The sequence below is a fragment of the Xiphophorus maculatus genome, chromosome 2 (genome assembly GCF_002775205.1).
Source record: "Xiphophorus maculatus strain JP 163 A chromosome 2, X_maculatus-5.0-male, whole genome shotgun sequence".
NCBI classification, from domain to species: domain Eukaryota; kingdom Metazoa; phylum Chordata; class Actinopteri; order Cyprinodontiformes; family Poeciliidae; genus Xiphophorus; species Xiphophorus maculatus.
The window spans coordinates 31,315,431-31,336,238 of record NC_036444.1 but is presented as its reverse complement, the minus strand read 5'-3'; the positions used below and the strand labels follow the sequence as shown (position 1 = coordinate 31,336,238).

The 20,808-nt window shown below is 39.4% G+C and overlaps 1 protein-coding gene across 6 annotated transcripts in view; it reads left to right on the top strand.

Annotated features, from left to right (window-relative positions):
• ripor1 (RHO family interacting cell polarization regulator 1) overlaps positions 1–18,186 on the top strand; it is a 43,646-nt gene extending 25,460 nt beyond the window's left edge. For 5 of the 6 annotated variants that reach the window (XM_023348718.1, XM_023348744.1, XM_023348729.1 and 2 more), the window contains exons 8-24: positions 63–126; positions 781–824; positions 2,182–2,307; positions 2,428–2,576; positions 2,713–2,821; positions 3,960–4,082; positions 5,873–5,973; positions 6,105–6,744; positions 7,967–8,097; positions 10,278–10,395; positions 11,124–11,259; positions 11,768–11,917; positions 12,008–12,163; positions 12,590–12,786; positions 13,066–13,149; positions 14,757–14,847; positions 15,477–18,186. In XM_023348718.1, coding sequence (XP_023204486.1) covers positions 63–126; positions 781–824; positions 2,182–2,307; positions 2,428–2,576; positions 2,713–2,821; positions 3,960–4,082; positions 5,873–5,973; positions 6,105–6,744; positions 7,967–8,097; positions 10,278–10,395; positions 11,124–11,259; positions 11,768–11,917; positions 12,008–12,163; positions 12,590–12,786; positions 13,066–13,149; positions 14,757–14,847; positions 15,477–15,574 — 2,517 coding nt within the window. In that variant the 3' untranslated portion in view covers positions 15,575–18,186. The remainder of the gene's footprint in view (positions 1–62; positions 127–780; positions 825–2,181; positions 2,308–2,427; positions 2,577–2,712; positions 2,822–3,959; positions 4,083–5,872; positions 5,974–6,104; positions 6,745–7,966; positions 8,098–10,277; positions 10,396–11,123; positions 11,260–11,767; positions 11,918–12,007; positions 12,164–12,589; positions 12,787–13,065; positions 13,150–14,756; positions 14,848–15,476) is intronic. The other variant, XM_023348748.1, reaches the window with a different exon arrangement.
• The last annotated feature ends 2,622 nt before the right edge of the window (positions 18,187–20,808 follow it).

Below are 20,808 nucleotides of genomic sequence, written 5' to 3'. Positions count from 1 at the left end.
AAGGTAGCAGGTGTATTGTTCAAATAGTACAGAAATGAATAGATTATGCATTCTCTCTACAGAATATGTGTGTGATGGAAAATGACTTTGAGAACCAGCTTGGAGAATTCCACATCAGATTGAAAGGTACTAAAACCCTCACCACATTGTTGCGTACCTACCTTCATTTCTCTGGTCCACTCAGGTAAATAACACTGCAGCATGACCTTCCTGCAGGTCTGATACTGTAGCACAGGGGTCCACCAGAGCAACCATCCTGCAACTTTCAGATGCTTCCTTGCTCCAACACACCTGAATCAAATGAATGTCTCGTTACCAGGCCTGTTCAGAGCTGATCCTGGTCTGATGGAGTAAGGATGCATCTAACAGTTGCAGGACGGTAGCTCTCCAGGACTGGACTTGAGCATCCCTGCTGTAGCATATGAACTTTGAGCTCCAGCTAAGCCAGATCTTTTTATGTCAAAAATCTTGACTGCATGAGCATCACAACAATACGAAAACTTACAGTATATGCCACACACATGCATCTCTGCTATATGAGTTACTTGAGTGCTTATTCCTGATGAAGGCATTGCAAAAGCCTGAAGTGGCCCTAATGGCTGTGCTTTCATTCATTCAGATTAATGCTATTTAGGGACTTTGGGTGGGTGGTGGGGGCTCACAGAGTTTGTGTAGAAATGTTCAGGTAATATTCTTTTTTTAAAATGATGACACTAATTCGTAGATATGCTTTGGGGTTTTTGGAATTTCTTTCAAGTTCTATGTCTTCTTGTTTTTCAGGTCTTGCAGGATTTGCCAGGTTGTGTGCAGGGGATCAGTATGAGGTTAGTCTGCACCTCCGTCTGTCACAGCTAAATAACTTAATGTTTAAACAGTGATATAAATTATGCTTTTCCTTTCATTATTTCAAATCGGATGTTTGGGGAAGATAAACAATGCAATAGTTCTATTACATTATTACATAGTTATATAATTATAAATAAAAAACTTTTCTCTGATTTTAGCTGGTAATGTTTTCGGAGAGTAGGAAATGATTTATTTTGCCAAGCTTTTAAGGACCAGCAGCGTGGACCTCTTTGTTTTAGATGAAGCCAAAATTCATTGACTGTTTCTGGAAACGTACTGTTATTGGAGGTCTGCCTAGTGTTATTCCTGCTGAGTCATAATGGGTGGTTTTCCTGTACACGGAAAGCATTTTCCTTTAGCTCTGCATTGTGAACAGGGCAGGTGGTAAACAACTTAGTTCTTCAGGGTAACTGTTGTTTTTTTAGTTTAATCAGAAAATTTGCACACATTCTTTACACACATTTTCTTCTATAGTATCGCTTGCATGCAGATAGAATAGAATGAGAAAACATGTTTTAGGTTCTACTTGATATATATACATTTTTTCACTGACATTACAGTTAAGCTAAAGGAACGGTTCAAATTAGACATCACATGGAGACTATGTGTGCTTGTAAAAATCTTCATAGTGGCTGACAACAAATAGCTTCACCTCAAATTCATCTGTGCTACATCATGGCTGACTGTTGTATGGCAGCACCACTGGCTAAACATCAGAGTTGTTCCTGGCAGCACTGTGGGAGGAGGTGTTAGCCTCTGGTAGTGGCTGAGGGAATCCTGATGCCACAGTGTGATGTCACTTCCTGCATCAGTGTGTCTAACCACACCTGAAACAGCGCCTTGGAACAATATGTTAAAAAGAAAAAACACAACCACAGCCAGCATATGGACCTTTGGACCACCTGCATCATGTTGATCTGCATCTTTCATCAAAAGCCAGTCAGTAAAAAGAGTTAAGTTTGCTATAAAATTAGAGCAAGCCTGGAGCAACAGTGGGGAGAAAAAACTCCAAGGAACCTGCGCCAGAACCAGGCTCAGGATAACCAGCTACCTGCCTTGTTCCACTAAAGGGAGACAAGGAGTAAAAAACATCTCAAGGGTCAGGAGAACTTTCTATGATAGCTCAAAGTTAATGGTAGAAAGAGCTGGATATAAACATAAGCCCATAATAGCATAACTACAAAGAGAGCTCAGGATAACTTAAGCCAGTTTAATTATAAGCTTCATCAAAAATGAAGGCTTGTAAGCCAAGTCTTAAAAGTAGACAAGATGTCTGGCTAAAATAAAGTCTGCTTTTATGTGACATATGGAATGTTTTTCTGTGTGTGCATTTAGATCTTTATGAAGTATGGCCGACAGCGATGGAAACTGCGGGGAAGGATAGAAATCAACGGCAAGCAGGTGTGGGACAGTGAAGAGACGGTGTTTCTCCCTCTCATTAACGAGTTCCTCTCTGTGAAGGTTGGTGACTGGAGATTAATGTTGCAACTCTGGGTAGCAGTGGTGTTAGCTGGTCTACTCTTACAGTATATACATCTAGACCTGAATGATCAATCCTGAGTCATCTCTTTTGTTTCCTAGGTGACAGAACTGAAGAGCTTAGCCAATCACGTGGTCGTAGGGAATGTTTCCTGTGAAATGAAAGACCTGTTTGCTCCACTCACCCAGGTGGTTGCTGTGGATATAAATGATCTTGGCACTCTTAAACTTAGCCTTGAAGTTACCTGGAAGTAAGTTGAAAAGTGAAAAAAACTACTGATGTATTTGGTAATTCATTTGATTCAGTTATTAATCTCTTTAACAATGTCGTCTTCTTGTTTTTATGTGTTTTGTTTGGCTCTCTAATTCTTATGATGTTCTCCTCAGTCCATTTGATAAAGATGACCAGGCTGGTCTTGTCAACAAAACACCAACAGTTTCATCAAACATCCTCAGACAACCAGGGACACCACCTGTACGCAGTCAACCCTTCCCTGTAGGTTTTTCCCTTTTTTAAAAAATCGTTAGTCTCAAAATATTGTCTGGAACAGTTTATAGAAAATGAAGTGTCATAATGAAAACATTTTAACAACATCCTGGGGCTTAAATTTCTATTTGGTTTGGTTCTGGTCCTCATTTCATCTAGACAAACTTGCTAAAGGATTGACAGCAGAGCGATTTTGTGATGACTTCCTGAAGGTGGAGTTTCAGAAAAAGGAGGAGTTTCTTAAAGAGACAGAGGCCCAATTTCAATATATTTAATTACAAGATGTTTAATTAGACAAAAATGCTGAATACATTTGATTTATTCAACATTTTTATAATAACTAGAAGGTAACATAGTTACTTGATTTGGATATGAAAAAGGTTGCTATGTGGCTGGAAAATACGTAATACGGCCCCTTTAAATAGGTTAAAGAAGCACCAGCATGATTCTTAGTTAAATCATCTTCACCAGCAGAAGTAAGATCCCATGGTTTAGACAGAAGTTGCTGTGAGTAAGCACCAGCTGGCTCCTAACTGTTCCAACACTCTTTGCTCCACCTGCTGCCTCTTGGATGTGCAGTCTCTGCCACGGTGTCCACCAAGGCAGCAGCACTGGCCTCTCATGGACATCTTCAGGGGAACACTTACCCAGAGCTGCCCCTGTCGGGACAATTCACCAGAAACACTCAGTGCAGTAAGTCCTTAGAAAGCCCACCCTCAGAGCAGACACTAGTAGCCTTGTAGTGCAGACTGATGCTGCCAGTAACTGTAGTTATGATTGCTCAGCACTTTACAGAGAGATGACAAATGGATAGGACATCCATCTCAAGAGGGCTGCTTGTTACATATAACACCGAGTGAACAAAAACTAAGATTAAAAATGGTCTCCTCCAGTGAATGAAGAGATTTTTAGAGAACAAAAACCTCTTGTTAAAACATGTTCAAGCACATGTTTTAATGTGCTTGAACATTGAGAGAATTATAGGTGACAAGAAGAATTTAAACAGAAATATAAACCTAGCAGGAGCTGGTTGATAAAGGTCAGGATGGAAGACATGTGCTCCATCACTGCAGAACTACTCAGTTCAGCTATACAGATGAAGCTGCACACATCAGACCAGCTTTCTAACTCTGCTCTTCTCTTTCAGATTCCTGACGACAGTCCAGATGGGGAAGTAAAAGAGCCGCCCTGGTCAATCTCAGACTCATCTGATGACTCCGCCGGCCGTCAGTCGTCTGTGCCGGTGGAACCCAGCTCTCCACTTCTCATGGTAACACAGGGAAGATTTTATTGAAGTTTTCCAGGTCATGCTTGTGGTTAGCTTTCACAGCAGTGTTAGGGTTTTAACATTTCTTTTATTAAAGAATTCATTATTATCATTAATTAATTTAGTTTTGATTGATTTAAAAGTTACTTTGTAACAAAGTGAAATGTACTGCACTACTTTTAATTCTGTTTTCTATGACGAAACTAACTGTAACAAAGAAAAGCAGGAAGAAATACTGAAGAACCCATCAGATTTAAGGCGTGCAGATTGCTAATCTCTGGTTGATCTGGAGCTTTTACCTGTTGATGGTGGTTTTAACTGAATTTGGCATCTTTTAAGAATACAGGGGCGTGCTGTGGTGGCGTAGGGGATAGTGCGACCCACATTTGGAGGCCTTGAGTCCTCGACGTGGCCTTTGCGGGTTCGATTCCTGGACCCGGCAACATTTGCCGCATGTCTTCTCCCCTCTCCTTCCCCCTTTCCTGTCAGCCTACTTTTATATAAGGGACACTAGAGCCCATAAAAAGACCCCCTGCAGCTTATTTTTTCCTAACCTTCCTGCCTAAGAAGTTATTGCTTATTTCTATTAGAAGTAGAGATGTTTCAATCTTACTTAATAACAAAGGGAAAAATTGTCATGATTGTTAATTATAGAGGACTCAAATGCCATGTGGCTGACGAATTGAGGAAATTATGAAAATTTTATGAAAAAGCATAAACAAAGACTTACAAAAAACCAGGGGAGCACAAAAAGCCGGAGGAGAACAACAAACAAGAACAAACAAAAGCACAAGGAGCATGACGGGGAAACAGGATCTAACGGGGTATAACGGGAACAATCAGCAGAAGTGTTTAAGTACTGGGAGAGTGAATGCACAACAATGGACCCGGGCTGATAGACTGACTGCAGGTGTGAGGGCTGTGTACTCTTCCTTGTACATTGGGTGAGGGAGAGTACACAGGGAACAAGGAAATAAATTTAGTACTGAAGCATGAGTAGACATAAGGAAACCAATTAAACTAGAGTTACAACGAATAATTAAACGTAATAAACTAAATCACTAAGCAAGTCCTGAACTAAAGTAAAACAGAAACAAGACTCATCTAATCAAAGAAAGAGAGTAAGGAACACAGAATAATCAAACCTCAAAGCAACTCAAGATCCTAATAAAAAAAAATGACTATTGAGTTAGACTATGAAATTGTATTTAGCATCTTACATTAGTGATAAGCACTGTTATTTGTTGCTTATTGAACAACATCTGTCTTGATGTGTATTGCATGAAGAAGGAAACTCTCAGAGTTCAGCTTCTGCATTCTACGATTCCCAATAGATTGCCACTAACTCGGAACTACTTTACTGTAATCTATTTAGCCTTCCTGCTAGCTGCTGGAGGTCTTGCTCTCTCTTACTCTCTTCCCATCTAAATAGACAGCAGACAATATCAGATAATAACCTACTGGTTCTTTTAGAATAGCTTCTTACATCTCTGTGATTCCTCTGAATTATTTAAACAGCTCTCTAATAGTGAAAATTGCTAACTTAGCTATGGTGTATGTACTGTGGAGAATTATCGTTTACTGCTGCCATTTAGTTATGTGTTCACTGACCAGAAAAAGATAGGATTTTTACGTTTCCGACTGGCTGGTAACCTGCAGGACAATTCCGGCCAACAGCCCATTTCTATGAAGAACTGGTATTGACATTTGACTGGTAACCACATGTCTGTTTGTTGCTCCAGGGTGGGTTAAGGACCTCAGGAACTGAACCTGCATCATTTTCTTCTCCACAGCCCGAGGTTCACTATTCTCCTCCTCCTACTGAGATTCCCAATGGGAGTTCCACTTTAAAGGCTTCCAACATTCAATTTGCATATGTAGGCGACATCCCCAGGTATGTTTGATGTTTTTTGTTATTGTTGTTGTTCATATGTTTATTACTTGACCTTACATAAACCAGTCATTTGGGTGATGTGATGTGATCTTTGAATAATAGTATAAACTAACATAGTAACTACTTTGCAGGATGATGGAAGAGGAACCAGTAACAAATGGCCTTCTTGAGGAGCTGGATTTGGTGGGAACCATCAGCCCCAGCCCAGTACACGGGCAGTCTTATGCTCGCTCTCTGAGTCACATCAGTGAGAGTAGCACTGATGGGTTTGTGGATTCATCAGTTGGTGATTCAGGAGATGTAACCTCTCTGATGTCTGGGATCTCTATAAATGACATAGAGATCCCCCGTAGAACATCTGAACCAGCAAGCTCCTCCCTCATGCACACTGACATTCCACCAAGCCTCTGTGTTGTGGAGGAAATCCCAAATGCCAGTCCCATTCCTGACCCACTCATTCATGCACATGAAGAATCCTTTTTTCCCCAGGTTGAGAGGGATGAGCCAAACAGATTTTATCCTGACTTAGAGTACACAAACCCATCCACAACCAGCAGAAATGGGACCTACAGAGCTCAAAAAGTGCTGGTGACAGAGGACAGGCCATGTGTGGGAGCAAGTTGGTTACCTGGAGGGAGTGACAGTGTGGTGGACAGTGAGCTGGAGGATGCCCTGGAAATTCTTCTTTCCTCTCTGGATGATTATAGAGGACAGTTTCCTGAGTTGCAAACACTTGAACAAAACCTAAGGCTCCTGCAGGTAACTCTGAAGGTAAGCATGGAAAACTTGAACATGTCTGTAGAGACGAATAGGATACTGTAGCTCAGAACTGTATGCAGCAAAAAGTTTTGGGTTTTTTCATCAAATTGCACTTCCCTTTATTTAAAAATCTATACATGACTTTTACTTCTCAAGTCTTGGTTTCTTGTAAAACGGTCAAAAAGGAAAACATGAATAAAGAAATAAACCTGAGTCACTGATGATGAGCAGGCTTAGTCATAGCACACTAAATTACAATTTAAAATGTGTTTTTATTTTATTCATGGTGTTCCTTAGATCATTTCTTTTTTCACTGGGACCTTTTTACTGAAAGCAGAAAGCTCCTGTAGGAGACATCACCACACCTGAAGGATCATGAGAGCACCTGCACTTTGTGAGATTGTAGCAAAAACATGGCTATGCTTTCAAATTCCTTCAGTATAAAAGAATGTTGCAAGCATAGTTGTGTAGTAACTAACTACATTTACTCAGTTATATTTACTTGAATAACTTTTTTGACAAAATTTACTTTTAGGTATATTTTTACTATGCTGTACTTTTATATTTAAATATTTAAAGCAGCATCATAATGTAGAGCTGTGTACCATCTATGTAGTCATGGTAACTAATCTTATTACTTGTTATAACCTGAGCTTGGGGCAGCATATGGATGTTAAATAAGAGGGATCCCAGGACAGAACCTTCAGATACCGTTCATGTGGCTTCTCTCAGCATCGATGAGAAGTTACCTGTTGACACAAAGAAATCTCTGTCCTTTTGGTAAGATTAGAATCAGTTAAGTCCTGGACCATAGAGTCCTACCGAACTCTCCAATCGCTTCAATAACATATCCTGATCAATAGTGTCAAAGGCTCCGCTGAGGTCCAACAGGACCAGCACCGTGGATCAATCCACTAATGCATTTTTCTTATAAACACAGCACAATCTAAAGGGAACTAAAGAGGCTTTCAGAAGCCATACATTTTCCTTTTGGCTTATGTCATCTTTTAAAATAAATTAGCATTTGTCAATGCTGTCACACATTTTGTCTAAGATTTCTGTGTTGTTGATTATTGCTGAACTGACTGTTAGATTAAAATCAGAACCTGCTTTGTTGATAAACTAACTGAAACATGGAAGCTTGTGTCATGATTCTGACTCTCTCTGTGTGCATGCGTGTGTGCACGTGTGCGTGCTTGTGGGTGTGGGTGTGTGTGTGTGTGTGTGTGTGTAGGGGACCAGTCACAGCCGTTCAGCCAGCTTGGCCAGCCTCTCAGTGGAATCAGCTTTGGGCAGCTTTGACTTTCTATCTGACTGTGAGGAAGAGGAGGAGAAGATGAGTAACAGGAAGATGAGGAATGGCAGGTCAGTAAACACATCACAATGTGACAACAAATCTGATTACGCTGGCTGATACATAATGTTATGGCAGAATTAGTCTGCCACCTAGTGGATCTCAGGTATATTATAACTGAAGCAGGTGTGGTATGAAAGCAGTTTATTTTAGAAGTACTTTGGAAATGTTTAGCAAATTCTGTCTTCAGTTTGCAGACTCTTCATGTTAGTTACATTATTGTGCTCTGTTCAGTTCCTGGTACTGGACTGAGCTCATGACGTCCTTATCATCAGTTCCATGCTACTGACTCCTTCCTAAAGAAAAACATTTCAGTGCCAAATCTTTGTAGCAGATTGCTATAAAAGATGCAGTTACGTAGATGAATATTCAGTCTTTTTGTGTTAATAATGGTCCAAGAAGACAAGAGTTCAGCCATGATCCCTTCACATTAAAATTGCCCCAGTTGCAAGGAAATCGCTGCTAAAAATGTTGCAGTGGAAGAACATTATTTTGGATCATCTGAACATGAGTGTTAAATTCACTTTCATTTCGGGCCACATCAAGATCACGAGTGTTCTAAAGCAGCTGGTTGTGGAAGAATGTAGAAATAAAACTACCCATTAACAAACTATTAAAACGTTATTAAATATCTGTCTCTGCATTCGATGAGTACTTCTTAAAAATAAATCTTGAGCATCTTTTCACATAAGTTATGGCAGGTCACTTTTGTGCCCCAGGCCCTGAGTTTGACACATGTGATCTAGAGAACTTCAGAATGAGACTTCAGACTTCAATAAAAGCTTCAGGATTTGTGTTGTTTCTACAGTTTCCTGATGTTCAGTTTAAGGTCACCTTTCCTATCCTGGCAGATGAAGTCTTGGACAAGAATGATTAAATGAAACCGTGATCATTTTGCAACCACATGCACAGCTGAAAATAACCATAGCAGGATTATTTTGTGCAAAATATAAAGTTGAAAAAAATCTCCTTAAGCTATTGTTTATAATACCAAAGAGTTGCATTTAACTCTTTGTAGCTCCACCTAGTGTTTAAAAATAGAACTACAAGAGATAGTGTGTCTGAAGTGACACAATAAAAGGCAATATGTTGATATCAGAACTTATTTGCAAAGAGCACAAATGCATGTGGGTATGAATTGTTCTGGATGCAATGTGAGGTAAATGCATTTGGACAACTGCCCTCTTAAAACAAGGGCCTTCTGTCCAAGACAAACATGCATGGGCAGCAGAAGCTGGTGCAAACAATTTGTTATAGGGTTTACAGTTTTCCTGTTGTTTGGGATATCTCCAAAATCGTCTGGAAAAAATAATGCCAGAGTTATAAATGGAGCCTACTACTCTGTCCCAGAACAGTGCAGTGACTAAGGTAATATAAAACTTCCTCCAAGAGCACCTTCTTCCTGTTCAGGCACCATTTGGTCCTTTTCTATTTACCAGCATGGTAGCATGAGTCACAATGTAGATGTGGCTGAAATATTAGATTACCAATATTTTTGACCTCCGTCCATCTATACATTGGATGGTGAGAGTAACAGGTATAGTTGTGAAATCCAGATATCCCTCTTACCTGCACCACTCATTCAGAAAGATTCTATACGTTTACAGGCTTCAAGGGATAAACATTCACTGCAGTGGTTTCTGGGTCTGCCAGGGGTCTCCTTTCAGTAGGAAGTCTCAGGAAATCCTCTAAAGGAGTCATCCTGATCAGATTTCCAAAACACCTCAACTGACTTGTTTCAGTGAGGCGGATCAACAGCTCGACTCTGGACCCCTTCATAAGGACTGTTTCAGCCCCTTGTATCCAGGATCTCTTCTTTGGATCAGAATCCATAAATACTGACCATAGCTGAGAGCCAGAAAGTAGATGCTCTGGTGCATTGAGAGCTCTTACCTTTTTGACTCCAGTCCTTCTCTAATGACAAACCAGAACAGTGGTTTGTCAATTTATATCAGGACATGTGGGACCTACTCCAGCTTTAAAAGCTCTCTTGAACATTGGTTGAAAACTAATGTATTCATGTGTCGATTACTTTGTCTTGTTAGGGTTTCTTATCTTTACTGTACCATTGAGCTTAAAAAAGAAGCACAAAAATACTCAACATATGAGATTGGACCTATAGTAAACTATATCTCTTTAGTACTATCAAAACCATGTCTCTTAGAATGTTCTGTGTTTTCTGTTCATATAGACAAGAGCATGGGGACTGGGACAGTCCTCCCCTCCTCCATTCACCTCTCACCACCAGCTGTGCCACTCTGGACTCCTCCCTGGTGGTCCATCTGAAGAACTGCACTACACAGCTTTTGGTATGTGTTCTGAACCTTTCACATTCTGTTTTTACTGCATTTAGATGTTCAGGGCTTTGCTTTAGGAACAGTATTCCTGCAGAGACACTAGAGTATTGTTAACCATCAAAGATACTCTTGTCATTACATCATGGAGAGTAAGACACAATGCTTTGTTTATAGACCATTACTAAATCAAGTAAAGCAGTCAAAGGACATGGCTTTTATTGGACAAAATGTGGATGGAATTCATACCTCAGATGTATATAAGGATCTGCAAGGAACTGCTAATTGTAGAACAGGTCCTTAAGGGTTCAAGTGGTGGCTCCATGAGTGCAGCAATGATGTTTCAGCCCTTGTGCTCTAGTGTTGGACTGTCAGTCAAAATGGTGAATAAAACTTATAGATGCTAAAACAGCAGTTTGATATGAGTCTTCTTGTGGGTTTGCATGTGGCCAGGTACTGTAGAGTGTCACCCTGCTTCATGCTATCAGATAATGGGACCACTATCAACCTCTATACCCACTGGTGTGTCCTTAACTTGAGGCCATGCCATGCTGGTCAGATCAGATCATTCCTTCTGGGGCTGAACTGTTTATGTCTCTGAATGGATTTGTGATCAAGCAAGCTTAAAAGTCACTGTGTTAGTAAAAATAGATTCAATTCAAACACCCCAGAGGGTTTTGCTTCAAAGTTAATATAATATTTGTTTTGTTCCTGGTTGGTGTCTTGGTGGGCTGTGTATTTAGCGTCTTGGCACGTTTGGTCCCCTGCGCTGTGGAGAGATGTACGCCTTAGACAAACTGCTGAGAGAGACACGTGTCTTTGAAATCATCCTTCGAATCGTTAGGGACAACCCCAACCAGCCCAGGCAGCCTGCTGAAGGTAAGTTATGGTGCGACCTGATGGGTTATAGCGTCTAAACCAGGATTAATTTTAAAGTTCCGCACAGCAACTTCATGCCATGTGATCCACCTCAAACTTGAGGCAAACTGTGCTGATATCTGAGTTGAGTCCATTTTTTCAGCTGCTAATGGGCTAACTGATGAATCCAGATCTGAAAAACAGTAACACACAGACATTTTTAACAATGAATTTATTTTTGTTTGTTTAAACATTTAAAGATTAAAATTGTTCATTGATGGACAGTTTATATGCTTATTTCCTGATCCTGCAATGGCTCCAAGACCTCTATCCCCAAAGAGAACCATTGCTAGAATGGCTAGAACATCTCAGACAGGTGGGAAAAATTGATTGAGCTCTCTACAAGAAGGAGCATCTGATTACATATAACATCTAGCCAGATCTTCCAGAGGAGCCTGAGTTCCTAATGGTTTCTTATTGTATCAAACTGGCCAACTGACCTGCTGCTGTCCTGCTTCCTCTGTTCCAGTGATACCAGAGCTGGGCCACTGCTTCGGTGCTCTGTCCCTCTGGGAACAGAGTACAGAGTGCGGCACTGTGTACTGTGTCTCTGTTGAGAATTTTCTCTCCACTTTGTCTACATCATACTCCAGCATGGCTCATGGAGGGGCTGATGCAGGTACAACAGAATGCATGCAGAAAAGTCTATTTCAGTGTCTCTGTGCATGTTGTTAATGTGCTAAAAGCTGTTTTTTTGGGGGGGGTTCAGTGTTCTTATGCCTGGTTGAGCAAATTTTGGATCAGAGGTTACCACGACGAGGCAACACAGGCAAAGGAATTATCACAGTGTTTCAGCTGTGGAGTTACTTGGAGTCTAACGGGATCAGTGACATTGAGATGCACATCGCTGAGCTAGCAGAAGAGGGTATGGGCACACGCCCGCGCACACACACATGCATGCTTACTGACAAACAGACGAGAAGCTAGTAAGAGGAGCTTCATTGAAAATATAGTGATGCTATGTGAAAGTACTGTGAATCAGAAAGAGAAACTAGTTTCTAAAAAAAGTGTTTATTTTATGCTATTGTTCCTCTCTAGACGTGTGGTAAGACGACATTTGTCTTGGGCTGAGGCAAGTTAATTCTTGCCACAGTAAACTGAGATAACACCTACTTACCTCAGTATTGCTATGGGAATAACCTACAGCTCATAAAATAAAGTATCTGCCTGCTATTTTCTGATATCATGTCCATTCTGTGTGTAGCTGAGAGGAACCAGTAACTTTGTCAAACACTATATGTTCTGTATTAGAATACAATTTTACAGTAAAATTGTATAACACTTTCCACAGTGTTCCTGGTGCAGAGCCTCAGATCCACTGACCTGGATGTAATTATAAATACTTTGAGACGGCCTCCTGAGCACAACCTGAGGAGAGGAGAGCTCCATGCTGTTGCCAAGTTATTGAAAGATCCACGAGGCAAAGTGTCAACATCTGCCAGCTCTTTACTGAGAGGCCTGACTGCTCAGCCCACACAGAGAGAACAGGTGATGGATGGATGGATGGATGGATGGATGGATGGATGGATGGATGGATGGATGGATGGATGGATGGATGGATGGATGGATGGATGGATGGATGGATGGATGGATGGTCTGTAACTCTGAAGTGGGAGATTTTAGTGTATTTTAGTGTAGAACTTAAAGTGAAAGTCAAAATTTGACAGAAATATACCACAAACTCTAATGGGTGAACGTCTAAATTAATACAGACTGTAGACAGCATTGCCCAAACTGAACTCTCACTTTTGTGCTTTCTGTCCTCAGGCTTTGGTGCACTGCTTGGAGCTGCTGGAAGATGAAGACATAGACACCAGAGTGTGTGGATGCAAAGCTTTGGCATGTCTCAAGGTACAAGCATAGTGACCCTGCCATGCAGAAGTCTTTGTTTCTAACTAAAAGACTATACTGCACCCACTGCTTCCGCAAATGACTAACAGCAGTCGAAATAAAGGAAACAAATTTCTGTTTATATTGTAGAATCTGAAAATCACTAACAATTAAGTAATTTTGATCAAGTTGAATGGTAAATGGCTTTGTACTCATATAGCACCTTATATAGAGCGGCTGCCATGCACCAGCTCCACAGGTCCCTTTGACCCCCACTAGCAGGTAAAGTATTTTTCCCAATGACACAACAATAGAGGCACATCTAAAAGTTGCAGGTCACCGGCCCTTGAGGACTGGAGTATGACACCCCTGAACTAATTACTTCAATTGATAACAAATACTTAAATTAAGTTTATTCAACTTAATTTATTAAGTTAGTTTAACTTGACATATTTAAGTCAGTCTTACTCATATCATTTAGTTTACTTCAAATAAAGAAGTAAACTAATAAAAGGTATTTTAAGGTTTTTTTGGCTTAGGTGGCCTTTTTTAGAGTAGTTAGACAGGAAAATGGATAATGAAAGCAGGGGAAGGCATCCTGCAAAGGATCCTGCCAGAAATTGAACCTGCGACGGACACGTCAAGGAATAGTGTGACTTGTGTTTAACCACAGTATCATCATCAGTACAGGATCTGTCCCTGGTGAAGCTTGAGTCATAACTTCAGACGAACACGTCATTTAACTTAATTGTTTCAAGTAAAGTCAAAGTAAAAAGTTCCTTTAAGTTAAAAATGTGTTGCTTCTAAGTTAATTCAACACAAAAAAGTAAGTTGTCACCACTAAACCAAAAGAATTAAGTGAGATTAATATACAGTACAGACCAAAAGTTTGGACACACCTTTTAATTCAATGAGTTTCCTTTATTTTCATGACTATTGACATTGTAGATTCACACTGAAGGCATCAAAACTATGAATAACACATGTGGAAATATGCACTAAACAAAAAAGTGTAAAACAACTGAAAATACCCCTTATATTCTAGTTTCTTCAAAGTAGCAACCTTTTGCTGTGATTACTGCTTTGCACACACTCTGCATTTTCTTGATGAGCTTCAAGAGGTCGTCACCTGAAATGGTTTTCACTTCATAGGTCAACCTGCCCTGTCAGGTTAATAAGTGGGATTTCTTGCCTTATAAATAGTCGTGAAAATAAAGAAAACCTATTGAATTAGAAAGGTGTGTCCAAACTTTTGGTCTGTACTGTACTGTATATAAGTCCAAAATATGAGCTACAGCCCAAATATACTTTTTAGAGTGTAGACCAGCTCTAATCACTACAACCCCTGTCGGAGTCTCAAAGCCAGCTTCTTGCTCTATAAGTCAATTGTTGTGGCGCTGTCACTCTCTCACTGGGTGACTCAGATGAGCAGCACCAGCAAGTTGACCTCAACCTGCTTTTCAGAATGACACAAAGACAACCAGTAGGTGTCTAAGTTCTGCTTGAAGTATTTTGTGAAACAGACCTTTCTCTTGAATTTTAAACCTCACTGTCCCCACTCATTCCACTCATCCTCCATTACCACTGCTTTTCATTTCAGTCTTCCTTCTCTCTCTTTTTCCCTCCAGGCCAAAGAAAGCATTGAGCAGCTGGTGTATATTTGTCAGACAGACAAGGAAGATGTCCGAGATGCTGCCAAACAAGCACTGCTGACACTGGGTAATTTGAACTACTACAGTATATTCCCTGGAAGAAAATTGTTTTGTTAATTATGTTCCTACATTATTGCCTCAAGAGGCTTTTCAACTCTATAGACAAAAGATGAGCTGCTGAGCACAAGAAAGATTTGAGTTACGTACAATCATAAAGAAAGCGTAGCTAACATAAAAGATTAGATGATGTCCCTTTTCTGAGAACTCTTTTCACTCTTCCATGATATCAAATGACAGTGATTCTCTATAATGGATGACAGGTTTCAAGATTTCTGAATCTCAGTACTGGATCAAATCAAATAAGTCTTAGAATCTGCAAAGAGATTTCTACAAACTACAAAGTTTTCATGTCTGTAGTTTACCCATTTAGTTTTTTTTGTTTGAACCATCCATGGTATGTTGTATGTCACATTTAAGGTGGAAAAAAACTTTATAAAAAAACTTTGTATTTGTCAAAGTTTTACATAAGAATTTGCCAGTTTGCCAGGGTTCCTACACGTCTGCATCTTTCAGCACAGCTCTTGTTTGTTGTCTTTTAACTTTAGCAGAAAATCCTCATAAGGATGACACAATAATTTCGTCACAAATTATTTGCTTTGCTGCTCATTGTTGTATGTTATTTATTGTGTGAAACAGGTGAGGAAGGAAAGATGGCCTACAGACACGTGGAAATATCTCAGGACAGCTTGCCGAGACTCTTTGCTCCAGGAAGCATGGCCAGCACAGCCTTCTGACCGGACCCAGCTTCTGGCAGTCCCAGCACATCAACAACATGGCACCACAGTATCTACTGTGTCCATCTGCTAATGTGGAGAACCAGCTATAACTTAAACCTTTATTAAGCAGTCATTTATAGTTAGGAGTACTTCAAACAAATTTGTCACAAATGATCACATTTCTAAATTAACAAAGAAATGAAGTTCAACCTTCATTATTATACAGTATGAAGAACTTTTAGTGTTACCCAAACAGAGAGTTCCAGCACTGGCTTATCAGCCAGTGCTGGAACTAAATGGAGTCCAGTAAAGGCTCCATTCAGTAAGTTGTTGCTGCTCCTTTTGTCACCAAACGATCCACATCTGTAGGAAACCAGTTGTGGCCACAGCAGGCTGCAGATTTCTGTAGCCATAGTGACTGATGCCTACAGACAGAACGTAGCCATGACTAGAACTGACTCTGCTCTTATGCCTTCTCCATGGAACCTGCATCATCTGCTATCTGGAGTGAACATTTGAAACAGAACTTCTGTAGTCTGCAGAAAACAGCAGGTCTTCATTCCACTTCTAGTGCTAAAGTCAAACTACAGGCATTTCTGAGGGAGGAAAATAACACACACAGAATAATCACTGGGTATTAAAGGAGTTATTGAGAAATACTTTTTACAGTACAATTTAATTATGCTTTTTATTGCACATATAAAATATTCCCAATATTCAGGTCAGTAGTGGCCTAAGGCAGAATGTTTAAAATGAAGCTGGTGAGTTAACCTAGTTACGTCACCAGTAGTTGTCATTATGACCCCTTTTAACCAACTCCTCTTCACCACCATTTTTTATACTCCTTTCTTCACATCCATATTCCTCAACTCTCTTATGACTAGATTTTTTTTTACGTGACTCCCCCAGCCACTATTTGTGACCCATTTTCATCTGACTGGTTAACATCATCCAGCTGCAGGTTTGCCCAGCAAATAAACTGAATGTATAATGTGTTTTCATCCAGACATGTGGTGTGTGGCTTATAATGATGTGAATTATCCTCCATTTCAGAATTGTAATACAAATAACTCATCCTGCCAAGGAGGCCTTTATGTTGAATGTTGCTATATTTGAAAGAGAGAATGCAGGATGCCATAAAGTTTTAAATTGTACATTTGAATGAAGCTACAATAGAAGTTTATATTGAAGTTTATTGTTCTGTGAATACATGTTTTTGAGTTGAGCTTTATTTGACCAATTTCCTGTAAATGGTCTACTGAATATTAACTGTCCCAGATTACTGCCATCTGCAAACAGGGCAGGGCTTCAAAGAAAAGCTTCTTTGTTGCTTCCTGTTAGCTAAATGTTATAGGAATAATTGTCCTTGAAGGAGCCTACCGAAACACACCAAAACTGTATTACTGGTCCACACTAGTGTTTTACAACCAGTTTTAAAGTTTTGTGTGAAAATTATATATTTAGCTTTTATCATTTTCTTCTGCAATATCAATTTGGCATTTATAAATTCTGCCATTTTCTAACGTGGGTTCATTGAATTAAGCAAATAAAAAAAGACATGTCAGTCATTACATGAGTAATGACATTTAATCAGAATAACTGCAAAAATATAAGGGTGCTTCTTTCCTGTGAGGTGTTTTTATCTAAGTATTTGTAAATATTTTCTTATTTTCATTAAATGATAAGGAATTATTTCTTTTTATTTTGGAAACTGGGATTTCTTTCCATTCTGAATGTTGACAAATTGCTATAAGTTACAGAGTAATGATTGTTTTCTTTGAAGTCTGTATATTGTATCTGTCACACACTGTCAGACTGTCTGTATATGAACAGGATTGGACCACACAGATTATTGCACCTTGACGAACTTTGTAACAACAGACTCACTGAAAATGCCAAACTGTGGAGCACCAGTCAACTCAGTTGCTTATCCTAAGTGCAATTTGTTTTGTTAATCTAATAGTAGCGTTACTCTGCCTTTTCCTCTGCAATATCACTGCACTGTAAAGTATATTGTTAATATTTTTGATAAATTATATAAGAAAAGACTGTTCTCACTTTGCCTGTTTTGTTTCTGCTGAAATGGTTCTGATAACGTAAAAACATTTATGGATTATGGAACTCCCTCATTTTATGAGCACTTTAATCAAGTTCATAACAGAATATATTCACACAGTAAAATTGATTCCATGAATAAATTATTTCAAAACATGATAAATACAGTTCTTGTGTACTGTTCACCTGTTTTGCTACTTAAAGTAATTGGTGTGTTGATGCTAGCCTATAATCTGTTGCCAAAACACGCTGCAATTTATTTTCAATCTTTTTTTCCCCTTTTTATCATTACTGCAATAAATAACATGAAACAGTTTCCCAAAATGTTAGTGCAAATTGCTCATTACTGTTGCCACCATAGTTTTGTTAACAACTGAATCAGAAGAGTGCTGTGCCTCATGTTGCTTTCATGTCTTCCTAAAAGTCGGGGTCTCTCAGCGGAAAAATCTACTGGAAAAAATCCTCAAGCTTATGGTCAGTAAAGCTGAAGCTCACACATCTCAAAATCCAATATGTCTGCCACCCACATACTGTAAAACAATGAAGGCTGAAATAAAGAAGTTGCTTATTTGCACTTGGAGATTTTTACTTCAATAAATTCCACATCCTATGATCATTTGATTTATAAAATGCATAGAAAATAAATCAAATTCATTATAATATACAGTTGGGTCACTGGACACAACAGCCAGTTAATCCCCCTAGCAACTGGACACTGTTTAGGCTATGGGTTCATGCATGCTTTAGCAATTAGAGTTTCTCATCAGAACCAGTAATCTCTCAACAAGTAGTAAAAAAAAATTCAGATTTTTGTTTTAAAATGTTAAATTGAGAAATGACTTATTTTAATGTCAAATGTCTTTTTTATGTCAAAAATTTGCAAGGAGAACATTAGATTTGGTGTGATTAAAAGCAAAAAAAAAAAAACCTAGTTTTACGTATTCCTTTGTATGTTTGACTAAAGTCAATAATTACCTCTACCATTTATGGGCAGTGACATCACAGGATGAAACAATTACTTTGCTCGTGTATGCTGAATTGTGGAAGGTGTCAAAATATTAGACAATTCTCTATTTTTCTTTAATAGTGATTTTATGCTTTTACTAATTAAAATATGAAAAGAAAATCATGGGTTTGCAGGCTGATGCAGTAGGTAGCATTGTTGTCTTGGAGCAAGGTCGTAGGTTCAAATCCTGGCCTGGGGTCTTTCTGGACTTTGCGTTTTCTCCTTGTCCACAGGGGTCTCCCTGGGTACTCCAGCTTCCTCCCACATGACTGCTAAGTTAAATGGCTTCAGTAGCTTGCCCTTAGGCATGAGTGTGTTGGTCCATGCATGCAGGGGTGAGTGAGTGTGTGTTCATGGATGGCTGTTTGTCCTGTGTGTCTCTGGCTGGCTGGCTGGCTTGTTGGAAATTAAACTTACATTTGTGGCGCCATGTTATCTGCTGGAGCTGGACCACTGAGTTTTGTCAGGTACTCCTGCATCTTGAAACGTGAGCGTTTCATGTTTTTTTTCTGCTGACAAATTTAAGATACGGATTCATTTTCCTGCCGGACTCTACCTCCCCCAATCACTCCCTCACACACTTCCAAATGTACCAATATCATGTTAATCACCATGACAACATCAGCAAGGTGTCCTGGGCTACACCATGGACTGTTGTCAAGAGGAAGAAGAACTAACAATACAAGTGACCTGAAGGCTACTATTAAAATAACTTCAGCTTTGTGAACTCTTCATCTGAACCCCAGGCTGCTTTTGTCCATGCCATGCTGCATTGATGCTGTAATTCAGAAAAGAAAGTACATATACTTGGTACTCATGTTTGTATGTTTTAGTAGGGACACATTTCTATAATAGAAATATTTTCCATTGCTCTTATGTGATACTTTGGGGTTTTCATTTACAAAAAGTCCATGAAAACCCCACGTAGAAGCAGCATACAACCTGGACAGGTCGCCAGTCCATAAATCATGTACACACACTCATACCAGCTCCAGGCGTCAAGGGCCGGTGTCCTGCAGCTGTCAAATATGTCTCTGCTTCAACATATCTCAGTCAAATAATGAGGTCATTAGAGGACTTTGAAGAACTTCCCTGTATACTCATGAAGTAATTCAGCCATTTGATTCAAATGTGTTCAACCAGGGACAAGTCTAAAAGTGGCCAACCCTGCAGGCCTGGGTTTAAAATCCCGTGATTTAGAGAGAGCACCACTTAACCTAACAGTCATGTTTTTGGACTGGAGATGAGGAAGTCTTTTTTTCTCCTGGAATCAACCAAATAACCTGAAATATGATCTGAACACACTGTCAGAAATAAATCTATTTGAGGTATATTTCTTGATCCTAAGTTCCTAAAACAGAGTTGCAGTTTCATGATATTCTAACTTTTTGAGACATTTGGATTTGGTGGATTTTGAGTCATAAAAACCTGAATATCACATTAAGGCGAGGATACCGATCTAAATTCAGATATTTGGATGCAACAGCAATCAAAAGTCTGCCCACTTTCTCAGGGCCGCACAGAGACCTTTGGAGGAGCAGGGGCTCAAAGTTAAAAAGGGGCACATAGAACAAGATTTTAAAACACCGTACAACAACATAGCAACAACCCATATTAATCAAGGATTTAATTGGATCCTACTATATCATTGCCATCTTGTGGGGACAATGCAAAGCAAATGTAGTATATTTTCCCCAACAGGTATAAAGTTTCTGTTTCTGCTGCTGACAGTCCTGGAGGGCTGAGCTGATCTGAGACTGTAGCTGTTAAACAGACCAGAGGAGAGAAGGTCTCTGGTTATGAAGTTATGAAATAAGCTAATTTGCTGCCATTTTACTAATTAAGCCCTAATAATATCTATTTAACCTCTAGAACAACTTGACTGCAGACTGATATATAGATCAAAAAACTCAAAGGGGTTCCCTATATAATGTTTTGATGTTAGCACCTCTGAGATCTAGAATTATAGGACTGAGATATCAAGGCAAAGAAAACAAAGTAGCTGCTGGTAGGGGCCTCCAGCTCCAGACATTCAGGGGCCCCTAGAAATGGTTTAATTGTAACACAGACCATAGATCTAAAGCTGTAGAATCATTTATACAGAATGTTATTAAATTTTGTTTAATGCATTCAGCTGAGAAAAAAAATACATTTAGGATTTAATTAGGAAGTTTACTTTGTAAAAGTTTAA